Source organism: Hemitrygon akajei, chromosome 7 (assembly GCF_048418815.1).
Source record: "Hemitrygon akajei chromosome 7, sHemAka1.3, whole genome shotgun sequence".
Taxonomy (NCBI): domain Eukaryota; kingdom Metazoa; phylum Chordata; class Chondrichthyes; order Myliobatiformes; family Dasyatidae; genus Hemitrygon; species Hemitrygon akajei.
Genome location: NC_133130.1, coordinates 52,086,161 through 52,102,679, shown reverse-complemented (window position 1 = coordinate 52,102,679; position 16,519 = coordinate 52,086,161). Strand labels below are relative to the sequence as shown.

The 16,519-nt window shown below is 40.4% G+C and overlaps 1 protein-coding gene across 2 annotated transcripts in view; it reads right to left on the bottom strand.

Annotated features, from left to right (window-relative positions):
- The window catches only part of LOC140730441 (tyrosine-protein phosphatase non-receptor type 14-like), a 256,024-nt gene that overhangs the window by 83,119 nt on the left and 156,386 nt on the right, over positions 1–16,519 (bottom strand). Inside the window, exons 1-2 of one of the 2 annotated variants that reach the window (XM_073050850.1) lie at positions 6,327–6,425; positions 4,683–4,780 (exon numbers count right to left, since the gene is read on the bottom strand). Coding sequence is in view for 1 of the 2 variants with exons in the window: in XM_073050849.1 (XP_072906950.1) it covers positions 4,683–4,780 (98 nt within the window). In the remaining variant the exon portion in view is untranslated. Of the gene's footprint in view, positions 1–4,682; positions 4,781–6,326; positions 6,426–16,519 lie in introns of those variants that run through there. The other variant, XM_073050849.1, reaches the window with a different exon arrangement.

Genomic DNA, 16,519 nt, shown 5'->3' with positions numbered 1-16,519 from the left:
TTACGGAACAGAATCGGGGGGCCAGAATCGCCTAATTCTGCTATAATGTCGTATAGTTATTCCCTCAGGACTCCATCAAAATGTCAGTCTGGATTGTGAAGATAACTTGTACTTCAGTGTTTTTAATATAGGAAAACATTCCAAGACACTTCACACAGGAAAATTATGAAACAAGGAACCTGAGGGATCTTGATTAGGTGAATGTTGAGAAGATATTTCCTCCTGTGGTTGAATCTAGAACTAGTCATCACTGTCTAAAAGTAAGGAGTCACCCATTTAATAAGATTAGGTGAATGTTTTTCTCTCAGAAAATCATGACTCTTTGGAACTCTTCCTCAAAAGGTGTTGAAAAGAATCTTTAAAAGTCGTAGGTAGATAGAGTCTTTGTAATCATGGGTGTGGACTGTGGTGTACGAGAGAGAAATGTGTAGTTTAGGTTGCAAACTGAGCAGTAATACATTGTATAGTACCAGAACAGGCTTGAGGAACTGAGTGAGTCATACTCAGGTGTATACATTTGTCCCCAAATCCACAAAAAGTGAATCATAGAAAGTTTAGTCAAAGACCTAGATTTTGAGATACCTTGAAGATAACAAGAGGTGCAAAAAAGTTTAAAAAGGATATTACAGAGCTTTGCACAATTGTACATAGCCTGCAGCCCTGCGAATGTTTTGGTCCATTTGGTAAAATCCAGTTCGGTGAGTGTACTCATCACTTTCATACCTGCATCTATTACTTAGTCAGAAGTAACTTCTGCTTATATATGATAGAGTAGATGGTTCAAGAGTAGTAATGGCAGTGGTGGACTGGAGCTAAATTTCATCACCATGTGTGAAAGTAGACACGATGTTCAGATGATATTTTTGGGAGACGCTATGCAGCTGAGAAAACAAGGGAGCCCAAATTAGGTTCCTATGGGGCATTAAAAGTAATAATGTGCATATGCAGTGGTAATCAAGGTGATCCTTTCTGTGTAACTGGATATATAAGAATGGAACCATGGAGTTAAATATATACACAGATGTAACACTGCTCAAGCTATCAACTGTACGTCTTATCTCACCAGTGTGATGCAACAGGCACTTCATTAGACCAATTAATTGGCTTCTGAGCTTTAAGCACCCAATCATTAGACACACATTTGCTGGGCTTCATCGCTCACCTTGCAAGGTACTGCTATCAATGGAAAGTAAGGCTAAACTCGTATGCTCAATTCTCCAAACCACTTTCACTGTTAGAGATACTCTACCAGCAACAGAGTTTTGTTTATAGCTTCAGCTTTTCTAATGATTAATGAATTGCCATTAGCATTGGAAAATGTAGGACTTACGTTCTCAAAGTATTATCTATTTAATCCTTTGCCTATAAAATCTATTTCTTGGAAAATGCTGCAAGTAAGTTTTAAACTGTAAATTATCTCTGAAAAAGATGCCCAAGTCCCAGTTATGATCAGTTTTACTTCATTGAAATGGCTTTTCTATATCTGTGATCGTCAGTGGATGGTGGCATTAAGGATAATAATATACACTGGTTTCTGGTTAATTGGGACTCATCCGGACCAGTACACTTTCACCCAATTAAGTGGCTGCACCAATTAGCCCAAAGTTTCATGGAAATAGTTTAAAAGGTATATAAAAAAGATAAACTGAGTAGCAAATTATGTATTTAAATGAAATACAGAACAAATTAAACACTACCAATAGTACTACAATACTACAAAGCTATGCATTAGTTCCAAAGAGTTATCAATGGAGGGATTCACCCAGTGTGTACACATGAACAAAATCAACACAGACACCTCTTGCAGAAAATGAACTGCCTTCATTCAATGCAATCAATGATTGTATGCTTTAATTCTTCATTTTCATTGTAACATTCAAGATGACTGTCAATAGATTCTTCCAAATTCTTCGTATTCCTGATGTCTTGAAGTACTGAAATCATTTCATTTTCACTCTAAGCCATTTCTGACATCTCCAAGCCTGAATGCTTGAAGCTGCAGTAAGCAAAATGGTTTTGAATTATAATTATTTATTCAGCAGGAATAATTATCGAGAGCAATCAATAACAAAAATCACTGCTTTTTGAACACAAATCACATTGCTGAAGCTATTTAAAAAAAGCTCACTCTAGGCAGGATGTAGCATCTGCCAGCCAGCCACACAGCTGCATGTGACTGACGCTAGTTAGAAACTGTTCCGCAAGTCTCCTCTCCGAATTAAGTGGCATAATGTCCTGAAGAAACAATGGGAAGCCTGGCTTTTGTCTCAATTAGTTTTTGTTCCTTAAGAACGGTCCCACATTAGCAAGTAACCGGAATCCACTATATAACTAAAATCACCCAATCAAACTCATGCAGGACTAGAAAGTCAGCAGCAGTGCATTCCTTCATTCAAAAATTCTACTCCTATCCAGACTCAGATCAATGGTTTTGTAATAATATTCAAATAAATGGAAGAACAGTATTTGAAAACCAAATCCAGCTTATGCTAATTCATATTCAAAACTGATTATGCTGTGATCATAACTATTATTTTGCTTATCTGCCAATAAAGGGAAGACAAAGCAAAATTCCAAATATCATTAACATTAATGCCGATACGGATTTAGTTTGCTTTTTGAGAAATTCATGCTTCAAGTGGTTGTAATATTATTAAACTTGCTTCCTGATATTCCAGAATTTCCTGTGCATTTCACTGTACAGAATGAGAACACCACATGCTAATTGCAATCCCATGAAAGTTAGTCTCCAGCCCTCATCTAAACAAGGCAGCAACGGATCACAGGGCCGCTCAGGTTTGTTAGATGGTCAGTTTATAAATGCTTATGGACTACTGAGACTAGAGACCAGAAAGCAGAAAAATCAGTACTCATGGAAATAAGCAGTGCTGGAAGTATTCCACAACTCAAGAAGCATCTGTGGAACGAAATTAACATTTCTAGTTTGCAACCCTTTATCCAAACTGGGAATGCTGAGTGCTTCCAGCATTTTCTATTTTTTTTTTCAGATTTCCATTTCGATTTTGTTACCTGGCGGCTAAATTTAAAAAGTGGTCCTCAGCAACTGAAATAAGAAGTAAGATAAAAAGAAGTCAACACTGGTTTCCTGTTTTACAAAGTTACTTGAAAGAAAGATAGAGGGGAAAAAGAAAATGAATGCAGGAGCATGAATGTAACTGCAAGTACACAGGTAGGTACAGCAAGCATCTTTATGATCAAAAGGTCACACACACTCTGTAGGTTCAAAAAGAAACTGTACTGTTCATAAAGAAGGCAAAATGTATTAGAGGCAACACACACAAAATGCTGGAGGAACTCAGCAGGTCAGGCAGTATCCATGAAAATGAACAAAACAGTTGACATTTCGGGACAAGACCCTTCTTCAGGACTGGAAAGGAAGGGGGAAAGATGCCTGAATATAAAGGTGGGGGAAGGGGAAGGAGTATAGCTAGAAAGTGATAGGTGAGGCCGGATGGGATGGAAAGGTCAGGAAAGGAAAGAATCTGACAGGAGAGGAGATGTATTAGATTTCCAGTTGTTAGCATTCTGCCTATATACACATCTGATTGCTGTTGGTTGAGAACAACGGGTTGATTTCATACCACTGACAAGCTTAAATATGATGTTTGGAACCTGTAGTATTGACCTAGAATTTGTAACCACAAGAGATTCTGTAGATGCTGGAAATCTAAAGCACAACACACAAGTTGCTGGAGGAATTTGGGTCAGGCAGCACCAACAGAAATGAATATTAAACACATCGGTCTAGAATTTAGCCTGGAGATAGGCTACATTATGGTTTCTTAAATTTCATTCAGTTAATTCAACTGCAGAGCATTTTTCAGTGGGTTTTCTGGATTAAAGGACCTTTTAAATGTGTGGCTTAATTCAAATGGCCGAAGCTGACATGAGTAGGTATATGTCATGGTGGATGAAGAGTTTTGGATTGCTGGAGAAGCAGAGCCTTGGACTGTGGTGTACAATAGTTGTTTGCAAGGATAGGCCTACCATCAAGCAGATCCTAGTTAAATGGCAGAAGGCATGCTGGGTGGGGTAAAGTTGGAACAGAGCAAGAAAAACTGATGATTAAGTAGACAGCTGTCAAACCAAGAGGGTCATTTGCAGGTCAGCATGAGGTACCAATTCTTCCAGCCTCCAGAAATGATGCAAATATATATATTTACATCATGAATTCACCTCAACCTTTCCCCTTGAAGCTAACCCATTTCAAAGCCAGAGAAATGCACCTAGCAGTAGCTAAACATAGAACAACAGCTGTATTAAAACTAGGCAGCCTTATTATAATAACTTAAGAGCAACATGCTTCTCATGAGTGAAGCAGCCACAACCCCACTGCAACCTGATGGAAGAAGGCTTGCCACAGCTTCCACTCCCTTTCCAAACTGTGAAGATTTTACCTTCTGCCACAACATCAACTCAAACACTTTGGGATTTAAAATTCAGCCAGAAGTGTCAGCTTCAGTCTTCACTAATACTTATCCACGGTCAAATCTCCAGCTCCGTTGCCATCAGAGATGATGTAAATGAACGGGAAAGGAATTTGGTGACTACATTGTAAAATAGTTGAATTAAAATTCAGTTTATGGCATTCATTTCAGAGAACAAAACAGTTCTGCCACCATGAATAATGGAAGGCAGCAATTCTGCAATTAGACACTGACCTTGCACGGCTAAACCAGCTAGCCTGATGCCTTGCTCCAACGTACAAGGAAGTCGCCCGTCAAGCACATCTTTCTTTACTTGAAGGTAATACTGATATCTGAAATTATGAAAACACAATATCACTGTCAAGTGCTGATTGTCCTTTGAGAAACTAAAAATAACTCAATAACTGTTTTTATTTTGGTTTTTCTCGGCTAGTTCTTTAATACAAACCATCACATTAGGGCAATTATTAGCATGAGGCAAGAAAGTACAGGAGGAGGAAACAGTTGAGTCAGTGTTCTCCCTGTGGAACTATTTGAAGAGTATGGCAAGAAGTCTTCAAGATGTATTACCTAAAGAAGTGGCAAATATTTTGAGGACAAACATGAGGAAATCTGCACATGCTGGAAATTCAAGCAACACACACAAAATGCTGGTGGAACGCAGCAGGCCAGCCAGCATCTATAGGAAGACATACAGTCGACATTTCGGGCTGAGACCCTTCGGCAGGACTAACTGAAAGAAGAGATAGTAAAAGATTTGAAAGTGGGGGGGGGGGGATCCGAAATGATAGGAGAAGACAGGAGGGGAGGGATGAAGCAAAGAGCTGGAAAGTTGATTGGCAAAAGGAATATGAGGCTAGAGAAGGGAGAGGATCATGGGATGGGAGGCCTAGGGAGAAAGGGGGAGGGGAACACCAGGGGGAGATGGAGAGCAGGCATTTTGAGGATTAATTTTCATTCCCTAACCATCTTAATCTATCTGTCTACCCACAAAGCTAAACAGTAAGTCTTATTTTGGAAGAAAGCCTGAAGAATTGGTTGCTGGCCTCAATATAGATCACTATCATAACACAAAGGAAACAGCCAGTGGTGCTTGTGCTTAATGTGCACGCTGCCCAGGGATACTGGCTGAACAAGAGTTCTAATTTTAAGTTATATTTACTAGTAAGGAGATCTTCATACAATATTGACGGAATCTCTTTTCCACAAAGAGCTATGTAGAAATTTGCATCAGCTGTTGTTTTACAGTGAACCATTAGTACATTTATGGTTATGTTGATGGTAACATGCCAAGATCATATAATGAGCTACCATGTTGCTATAACACATTTACCAGGTTGTTGCTGAACAATGCTGTCAATATGGAAAGCTGCTTTCACTGATTGTTGCTACCAAGAGTTATCACATGTACTACAGACTGACACTTGTACATCGACTGTTTTCCAACCACACAACACTAACACTATAAATACTGCATATCTCTAGAATTTTCACGACACGACTACTTTCTATTAATTGAAACCCACACAGGCAGAGATTCTTCCTAGCTAATGAAAATGAAGTATATTTCTACATACTTAATGTATATCTTCGACTGCATATTAATCCACCTGGAAATGCAGTGAAAATAAGCACCACCACCCTCATTTTCACCTAACAGCTGACTCTTATGAAAAGATAGGGTATTTAATGTATTAGTAAACTTCCAAATTCATTTTAAAAATTAGGAAAATCAGTGAGTATAACTCAAAAATAATGGTGCTGTGCCTATTAAAACAGATTTAATGAGAACGGGCTTGTCCAGCGTCATCGTCAGGGATAGAGGACTGCATTGACTAATCCGTCAGTGCATATAAGCAAGCATGGAAATGGGCTCACCTTGTAGATCACCCCAAAGTTCAGGCATCCATAGACAGGACTGCGCAAGGTAGATCCAACTGCAAACCTGGTAGTGTCTTGATCAAAAAGCATACCTCCTGTTCTCAGCAGCCTGTTAAAGTCCCTTTGACCCCTAATTCTTACAGCAGCACAAGTCCTCAAGGGCTGGCTGAATGCTGATTGTATTCCATGTTCGTCCCTGCAAGAGCCACGTGTACAGGCTATGACTGTGAGGCCAGGTGATGGATTATTGGAATAAGAGTGTAGCATTAGACAGAGATTAGGCTTTGCAAATCTTGCAACTAATGGTCTCAATCTTCATGGATTAGAATGACAAAGAATACTACGTTAGCACCATTAAAACGCAGTGAAGCAAATTCTGAACCATAGGTTCCATTACCTTAAGGGCTCTGGTGGAAATAGTAGGATTTAGGGCGGCATTAACTTGGGTGATGCAGCAAAATAAAAGTGATGAGGGAGCAAGATTTAGAAAGTGAGGAGGTGATCGTTGAATTTACTCCGATAGTCAAAATTAGAGTGAATGAAAGGATGACAATGAAGGATTTCAGGATGAGAAAAAGAATTCTTAAGTGAATAATCTGATGGATATTGAAATGGCCTTTTCAAATTGCATCTCTATAGCAAATTTCAGAAAAGTTTATGTTTCATTCAGCTGTAAAATAAATTTAGTTCAAAATACACAGAAATACCACTTCTTTTTCCTCAAAGAAAGTTAGGAAATTCAATGACTATAAAGAGTAAGTCTGGAAGTAGCCAGAATTTAAGTCAGTGTACATAAGGCAAATGCTCACCAAAACATAACCGTGAATGATTCTGTTGTTGAGATAGGACATGATTTGGAGTTTCTCGCCTTAAATGGATATGTTTGCACTTGGAGTTGTTCATTCAATACTATGTAAATATTGCACATTTGGTTAAATTGCCTTCTTGAAACTTGCATTAATAATACATTTCTACAAGCATTATTGGTATTTTTTAAATTTAAAAGAAGAAAATATCCCTGCCATATCTCAGAATGAATAACCTTACAATAGTTTTAAAAATAAGTGCAGCAAAAGTCCTGTGTTCAGACTTAAAGATTTGGAGGCTGTGACAGTCTGATGCAAAGAAGTGAGTTGCCAAGTTCCATCTCACACAACACCAATGCAATAAAATGACTCTGCAATAGCGCCCAAAGATCTTCTCTCCATGAGCTTCCGCCTGGGTGAAGTTTGTAAATTGTACTGTGTGTGGTGATTAGCAGACAGAGGGTTAGGATTGGGGATATCCAACAGCAAGTGGGGAGAATGCTGCAGCATGAATGGCTCCAGTGAGCAGAGTTCAATCTTAACTTCACCGGCTGTCTGAATAAAGCTTGCATGTTCTCACTGCGAAGGGTAACTCCCCCTCCATTTTCCTCTCACATTCCAAAGAGGTGCTGGAAAATTAACTGGCCACTGTAAATTACCCTTCAGTGTAGCTGGGCAGCGGAAAAATCAAGGGGTAGCTGAAGTACATGAGAGAGAAAATAGATTATGGAGGTGAGGGATGGGACCTGTACCAGAGAATCAATGGGTACAATTGTCAAATTATTCTAACTCCTTCCATGTCTTAAGGAAATATAATAAACTGATAATAGTACACAGACATCCATACATTCACACATCATATGTGTGCAGAAAAGGTAACTAGTTTGCAGGAAAACCTTTTTGAATAGACAAAAGCAATCTCAACTTTTGAAGACAATCTAGACCACAAATTTCAAAAGAATTGGATTTATATAACCTCTTTTGGCAAAGAATAAACCTCAAACCGTATAGAAAGCATCCTACCCAGATGCATCATAGCTTAGTTTGGCAATTGTTCTGTCCGAGACCACAAGAAACTGCAGAGTTGTGAATGCAGCCCAGTTTATCACACAAATCAACACCCCTCCCTCCCCCAACCTACATTAACAGTGTCTACATTTGCTGCTGCTGCGTGGAAAGAAGCTAACGTGTTCAAAGACCCTCTCTCACCCGGTCATTTTCTCTTCTCCCCAATCCAATCAGATAGAAGATACAAAACCATGAGAATACATGACCAGGCCCAAGGACAACTTCTATCCCTTACGCAGAGAGGTTAGAGAGACTGGGCTTGTACACGTTGGAATTAAGGAGATTGAGAGGGGATCTGATTGAAACATATAAGCTTATTAAGGGATTGGACAAGATAGAGGCAAGAAATATGTTCCAGATGCTGGGAGAGTCCAGTACCAGAGGGCATGGTTTGAGAATAAGGGGTAGGTCATTTAGGACAGAGTTAAGGAAAAACTTCTTCTCCCAGAGAGTTGAGGGGGTGTGGAATGCACTGCCTCGGAAGGTAGTGGAGGCCAGTTCTCTGGATGCTTTCAAGAAGGAGCTAGATAGGTATCTTATGGATAGGGGAATCAAGGGATATGGGGACAAGGCAGGAACCGGGTATTGATAGTAATTGATCAGCCATGATCTCAAAATGGCGGTGCAGGCGCGAAGGGCCGAATGGTCTACTTCTGCACCTATTGTCTATTATCAGATTATTGAGTGGATCTCTTCCACGCTAAAGAACTCTCAGTCTGCCCATCGTGTCCACCTGCACAGCACTTTCTCTGTAATTAAAACACTATATTCTGCATTCTCCCCCCCCCCCCCACACTCTTTTTAACAACCTCAAAGTAATTATGTAAGATCCTACTCTGGATCTTTTCATTGCAACCTGCTGATGGGACATCAGCCATCTTGACTTCACCATCCCTCTCTCCATTTCCAACCTCACTCCTCTCAAACGCACTGCTCTCCACTCTCTCAGCACTAATCCTAACCTCACCATCAAACCTGTAGATAAGGGGTGTGTTGTAGTAGTCTGGCAGACTGACCTCTACTTTGCTGAGGCTCGGGAACAACTGTCACACACCTCCTCTTTATTACCCTGCAAACAGGACCCCACTAAGGAGCACCAGGCCATTATCATCCACACCAACATCAACCTCATTAACTCTGGGATCTCCCAACCAATGCCACCAATCTCATAGTTCCCTTACCCCACACCTCCCATTTCTACCTCCTTCCCATAATCCCCAAACCTGCCTGACCAGGTAAATCCATTGTTTCTTCTTGCTCCTGCCCCACTGAACTTATATCTGCATACCTCGAATCTGTTTTGTCTCCCTGGTTCATTTCCTTCCTAGCCACATCCGTGACATTTCACGTGCTCTAGATCTTTTTAATGATTTCAAGTTCCCTAACCCTGATCACCTTATTTTCACAATGGACGTCCAGTCCCTATACGCCTTCATCCTCACCAGGAGGTCTCAAAGCTCTCCGTTTCTTTCTGGACACCAGACCCAACCAGTTCCACTCCACCATCACTCTGCTCCATCTGGTGGAATCTGTCCTCACTCTCAATAATTTCTCCTTCAGCTCCTCCCACTTCCTTCAAACAAAAGGTGTAGCCACTGGGCACTCACATGGGTCCCAGCTATGCCTGCCTGTTTGTTGGCCAGGTGGAACAGTCCATCACTCCCCAACTTTTCCTACGCTACATCGACAACCGCACTGGTGTTGCTTCCTGCCAAACCTGTCTCCAACTTCCACCTTACCCTCAAATTTACCTGGCCCATTTATGACAACTCCCTCCCCTTTCTTGATCACACTGTCTCTGTCTCTGGAGATGTCTCTTATAAACTCACTGACTCTCACAGCTACCTAGACTACACCTCTTCCTACCCCGTCACTTGTAAAAATGCCATCCCCTTCTCTCAGTTCCTCCGTTTCCACTGCATCCGTTCTCAGGATGAGGCTTTTCATTCCATAACTGAGGAGTTGTCCTCTTCCTTCGAAGTAAGGGGCTTCCCTTCCTCCACCAACAACGCTGCCCTCAACTGCATCTCCTCCATTATGCACACGTCTGCCCTCACCCCATCCTCCCGCCACCCAGCAGGGACAGAGTTCCTCTTGTCCTCACCGACCACCCCCCCAGCCTCTGTGTCCAGCACTTAATTCTCCATAACTTCCACCATCCCTAGCGAGATCCCTCCACCAAGCACATCTTTCCCTCCCCCCACTTTCTGATCTCCACAGGGATGCAACTCTCTTGTCTATTTGTCCTTCCCCACTGACCTCCCTCCTGGCATTTATCCTTGCAAGTGGAACAAGCGCTACTTCCACCCCTGCACCTCCTCACTCACTACCATTCAGGGCCCCAAGCAGACCTTCCAGGTGAGGTGACACTTCACCTGTGACTCCATTGGGGTCATCTACTGTATCCGGTGCTCCTGGTGTGTCCTCCTGCATGTCGGTGAGACCTGATGCAGATTGGGAAACTGCTTTGCCAAGCATATATGCTGCGTCCGACAGAAGAAGCAGGATCTCCCATTGGCCACCCATTTTAATTCTACTTCCCACTCTGATATGTCCATCCATGGCCTCTTGTACTGTTGTGATGAGGCCACACTCAGATTAGAGGAACACCTTATATTCCATCTGGGTATCCTCCAACCTGTTGGCATGAGCATCGATTTCCTGAACTTCCACTAATACCCCGGCCCCTCTCCTTCACCATTCCCCATCCCCTTTTCCCTCTGACCGTATCTCCTTGCCTGCCCATCGCCTCCCTCTGGTGCTCCTCCCCCCTTTTCTTTCTTCCATGGTCTTCCGTTCTCTCCTATCGGACTCCCCCTTCTCTAGCCCTGTATCTCTTTCACTAATCAAATCCCCAGCTCTTTAATTCACCCTCCCACCTCCCAGTTTCACCTTTCACCTACTCCCCCTTTCTTACTCTGACTCCCCATTTCCCCCCCAAGTCCTGATGAAGGGTCGCGGCCCGTCAACTGTACTCTTTTCCATTGATGCTGCCTGGACTGCTGAGTTTCTCCAGCATTCTGCGTATGTTGCTTGTAATTATGTAACGGTTGATTTGACCGGATGGCATGCAACGAAAACTTTTCACTATATTTTGGTGCATGTAACTATAATAAACAGCTACCAATTACAGAAGAGTCAATGTGAAAAAGTGGGACATACCAAAGGTATGGGCAAATACATAGGATGCACTAGGGTTAAGGAATTCAGGGTATGAACAGGGAAGAAATTTACAAGAGATTTGGTATGATGAAACCATGGATGAGGTACAGCGTATTTAATCAATGAGTTCGATGTATCTTGGAAGTGAATGAGTGAGAGAGTTGGTGTTATGGGTACAGAATTTTGACAGCAGCTTTGTCTTTCCATTGTCACAGTGGAGGTAAATTTTAGCTCAATGTGACATAACACTTGATGGCCATTCCATTGTACAAATCAAAATTCTTTGATGTAACTCAAAATTCACTGGCCATCTTTTTCAAGTTTAGTTTAATATATGAAATACTGATTATTGCAACTGATTCCTAAATCCCTAATTATAAAACTAATATCCCTCTGCAGTCTTTTGAAGAAGATTGAAATTTGTTAAGTTATTATTCCCTTTAAAACCAAGTCAAAAGTATTCATAAAAGTCATCATAAGTGACAGTAAGCAAAGTATTTAAAATGTACAACAAGCATTCCCCCAAACAATGCCCTGGTGTTAGAACTGTTAATCAGAATCTTGGTTTAAGGAAGATGTCCTTGGCTAATGTTTACATACATGACTGACAGAGATTGCGATAACATGCCTGAACCCAGCCGTAATTACAAGGCTCTCTTTAAACTCCTCATATGGCAAACAGATGAAGAGTCAATAGCTGGGAGGATCCTCATTCTTGTGCTACAGGGCAAAGTGCCCTTCGACTTTATTAATCTGCAGATATCAGCTCTTTAATTTTGTACTTCTAATATCATTTAAATTGTTCATTGGACATAAACCAATATTCAAAAGAATATAACCTTATAAGGTTATACCAGTGTTTCCTTTAACTGAATACACTTATTTTTAAAACTGACTTTCGACAGTGTCACTAAGTACTTCTTTAAACCATTAAGCGCTATTAGAGGAAAGAATGATCCTATCATAGATTGTTCTTAAAGGATTTCGAAGCAACTGGCTTATGCAGAAATAACAGGTAGCACCCCAGGTGGTTTGGAACAGTTTAGCTTCAAATGATAAGTGTCACAGAGACAGAGGAGTATAACACAGAATTAGGCCCTTCGACCCATCTAGTCCATTCTAAAACCTTTTAAACGGCCTACTCCCAATGACCTGCATTGGGACCTTGGTCCTCCATAATCCTACAATCTATGTACATCCAAACTTCTCTTAACATTGAAATCGAGCTCGAATCCACCACTTGTGTATTTAAATATTCAAATCCAAATCCAGAAAAACTAACAGCAGCTGAACCTCCTGCTGTCAACAAAAGGAGTGCAATCTGACAGAACCAATTTGCTGTATTTTAAAATATAATATTCCTGTGCCTTCTGTCAAAGGACCAGTTAACTATTTTTTCAATCATCTCTAGATGGAAGGAGGAAGATTTTAAATCCTTCTACTAAATTTTTGCTCCAATACAAAACTGTCAACAGTTACTGCTTCAAATTTTAAGTTTAATATATTCTTAGACTCAGTGTGATTATAATGTATCAACAAGTACTGGCAGCTAATCTAGGATGTTAATCCAATGCTAGATTCCTCCTACACTTTCTGAACTGTTACAGTGTCTTCTGGAACCATGGCTGAATAACACCAATCTACTCTATTTACTAAAATTAATATGACACAAATATTTTAACCAGGACTGAATGCATTTTATATTATACATTGTACTATTTGGAACTTGAAAAGATATCACAATTTATTTCAAAATTATTTACTTTAAATATGCTTGTTATATCTCTGTTTATTACATTAGAACTTAAAGATTTCTGTATTTCATGGACTCAAACTTCAAAAGTTAATTTATCATTATATTTTTGCAACAAGTTTTCTATTCCCTCAGAAAATGCAAATTTCTGCCCATGCAATTTATGTTAAAATTATAATCTTTCAGCATGAATATGAGAGATTGAACGCTGTACAATACATGTTTTACACGGCAACTGTGCACAATAATTGTGTCCTGAGCAAAGCTTCCTCGGGATAAGACCATAAGACATAGGAGTAGAATTAAGCCATTCGGCCCATCGAGTTAGAGTTGCCATTTCATCGTGGCTTATTTATACATCCCTCTGTACCCCACTTTAAGATGGTAATGCACATTGGAAAATTAGGTTTACTGTCCACTGCCCTGAAGATATGGTTAACAGCAAGACGGCACTGGGGAAACTCAGCGACACTATCTGACACATCATCCCCATGGAATGCATGGGTTTTCTCCAGGTGATCCCAGTTTCCTCCCATAGCCCAAAGATGCACTGTTTAGTAGGTTAATTACTCATTGTAAATTGTGCTGTAAACAGGCTAGGGTTAATAGGGCATTTCTGGGCGGTGTGGTTCGAAATATTCCATGCTCCATCTCAATCAATCAACCAATAAATAAATAATGCCCCACTCAATCACGAGAATCACTGACTGCTCAAAATGAAGCAGCATTTGTGGATGGTATTGAGAATGCAGAGAACGTGCATTGAGAGCACACAGAAGCTCTGTATAATCAATCGGTGTGCACCACTTGACAGACTGCTGTCTGCTCCTTTCTTCCCTATCTGTGGGCAAGTACGAGGTTCCCACTGGCCACCTCAGCACATACAAAACTACAGGTTATCAAGTCCTTGATCCTGAGACTCCCTGAGAACACAATTTATAACAATAAAATGGTGCTTCACCAGAAGTATGACTGTGTTTGCACACTTATGCAGTACTAATGTGCACGCAAGGAACTTGCGGAATTGTCCAGCCTGTGCACTCGGTGAAACCATGTTTGTCAGACATATCATGAAAGTGTGATCATACTAGATTTATTTAGATCAGTTAAAGAGTGTACATGGTCACAGGTCCTAGCTATTAAGGCAGTAAAGAGCAGGGAACACTAGTATTTTCCAAAGAGATTGTAAGCCACAAAAATAGTCCCTCGGTTTTGTGGCGGGTACAGGTCTCCTGCATTCCTGAATTCCTGTGTAACTGGGGGTGACTTAAAGCAGACAAAGCTTCAGCAGAACCTGGTGCAATGTAAATCATGGCTAATGCTGCAAATTTGTTCCATTTGTCTAAGGGAAGAAGAGAAATTTATTGATACCTGGTTGACAGTGGGTACAGGTTAGCTTAAGGGCTCAGTAATATCTTTCCTTTTGTATTAAGTCCCTCACTTTGCTTCAGTGGAGATCAAAGTGCTCAAAACCATATCCCTATCCTGAAGAATGTGCTATTCCATAGGATGCAAATTCTGTAGAAAAGACATGTCTTTGCATAAGTGTAGAGTCTTTAAATTCACAACCAAGTGCAAAACTGTGGTGAAAATTCCTACCTACTTCATACCTGTACCCACGAAGAGCAGGGTGGGCTGCTCAAATGACTATTGCCTGGAAGCACTCCCACCAACTGTAAGGAAGTGCTTCAACAGGTTGGTTATGGCTAAAATTAACTCCTGTCTGAGCAAGGACCAGGAACCGCTACAACAAATCTAGCCAGTAGACACAATCTCACTAGCTCTTCACAGTGCTTCGGAGCACATAAACAACAGCAGAACATTGATTAGGCTGGGTAACACAGCGTATGAACAACAAACCTGTGGTGGATATACACTATCCAGGGCTTGGAAACGTTTTACTTTTTGCCAAGCTCAGCTTTGTAAGCACACCAGTTGACACTTCTAGTAAGTTACACTTCCATCCAGTATTCTTTGTTTCGCTGCTTGTTGTAAACGGGTGCCAGTCTTCAGTGCTTAATGTAAATGGCAAGCAATAATCAGTGTGCAGTTAAAAGGGTAACTTTGCAAACAAACACACAATGTCTATAGGACATAGAATGCTGGTCCACTGTGCCCGGGCTTATTGTTCAAGAAGTGCAGTATATAACAATGGGTTATTTAATTTGCCTTGCTTGAACACTGGGTAAGTTGTTTAGTTCAAGAAAGCTTGTAAACCAGATGGGTATCATCACTGAGCATATTCAATAGTTGATCTGTTAATAGTTGGAAGTTTTTATGTACTAAAACATTATGTACTAAAACTTCACAGCATTGTGGGCATCTGGAATCTTTGCTTCAAGAAACATTTAGACTCTGTTAAAAGGTGTCTGAAAAAGTTTCACGTGTGAGAAATAAACCAAGTTGCAAAGAAACAGTACAAATGTAGAAAGGAGTCCAGGCCTTTTTAAGAATTGTCCAAGAATATCAAGAAGAATGACAGAAACAGTGAATTAGACTTCATTCCTCTGCCTTTGATTTCTGCCATGGATGATTTGCTCATTTGCAACTCATGGGTATGTCTTTTTTAGCTAATAGGAATTGTACCTGTGTTTTGGAAATCCTTCATATTTTTGAAATGGTTTGTAATTTGGAATATTTTATAAAGACATAAATCATCTGAGAGTTATAATTGTGTTTTAAGAATGTTGCCTGGATTTAAATTTAAATATCGCTGAAAATAAATGTACTATGTTTAAGGTACTTAGCTGGCAGCATCTCCTCCTTGGTAGGGAGAGGAGACACACCACTCCAACAGTGGGTATTGGCAGCTAAATTTGCCCTGGAGGATTAACAAGGAAGTGAGCTAGTCCTTTGAAGACTGGGTATTTACAGTATAACCTCCCTTTAGTGATATCTATATATCCACACAAACTATCTAATAATTGGATAGGGCTTAAGGCTTTCATTTGAGCTTACAACTTCGTGGTCAGCAAATCCAATACCATCATAAACCAAACAGCTACAATTCAAAAGCATGACAAGAAAAAAATTGTAAGATCACATCAATTCAGTCAGAGTACTAGAAGCTACCACATACAGGCAGAGGGAAGGAGAGGGAAGCTGTTCCAGTCTGCAGCTCTCACCCACCTACCATACTACATACTACCTCAGCTCAATTATGGATTGTTTCATAGAAATAATATGTCAGAAACTAGCCCATCATTGCAAAAGTGCACATTTTGTTTGATAATTGAATAAATGCTGGATACCTTTGGTAAGATCTTTTGTCAAATCTTTTTGGGCTTTTTTAAGTATTTTCAGAGTTTATTTCCAAGTGTATTTGTTGGCCTTTTGCATCTGGATTGAACCAAGGATTGGTAAAATTCAATCTAATAAAGAAAAAAGCACTGAAATCTTTG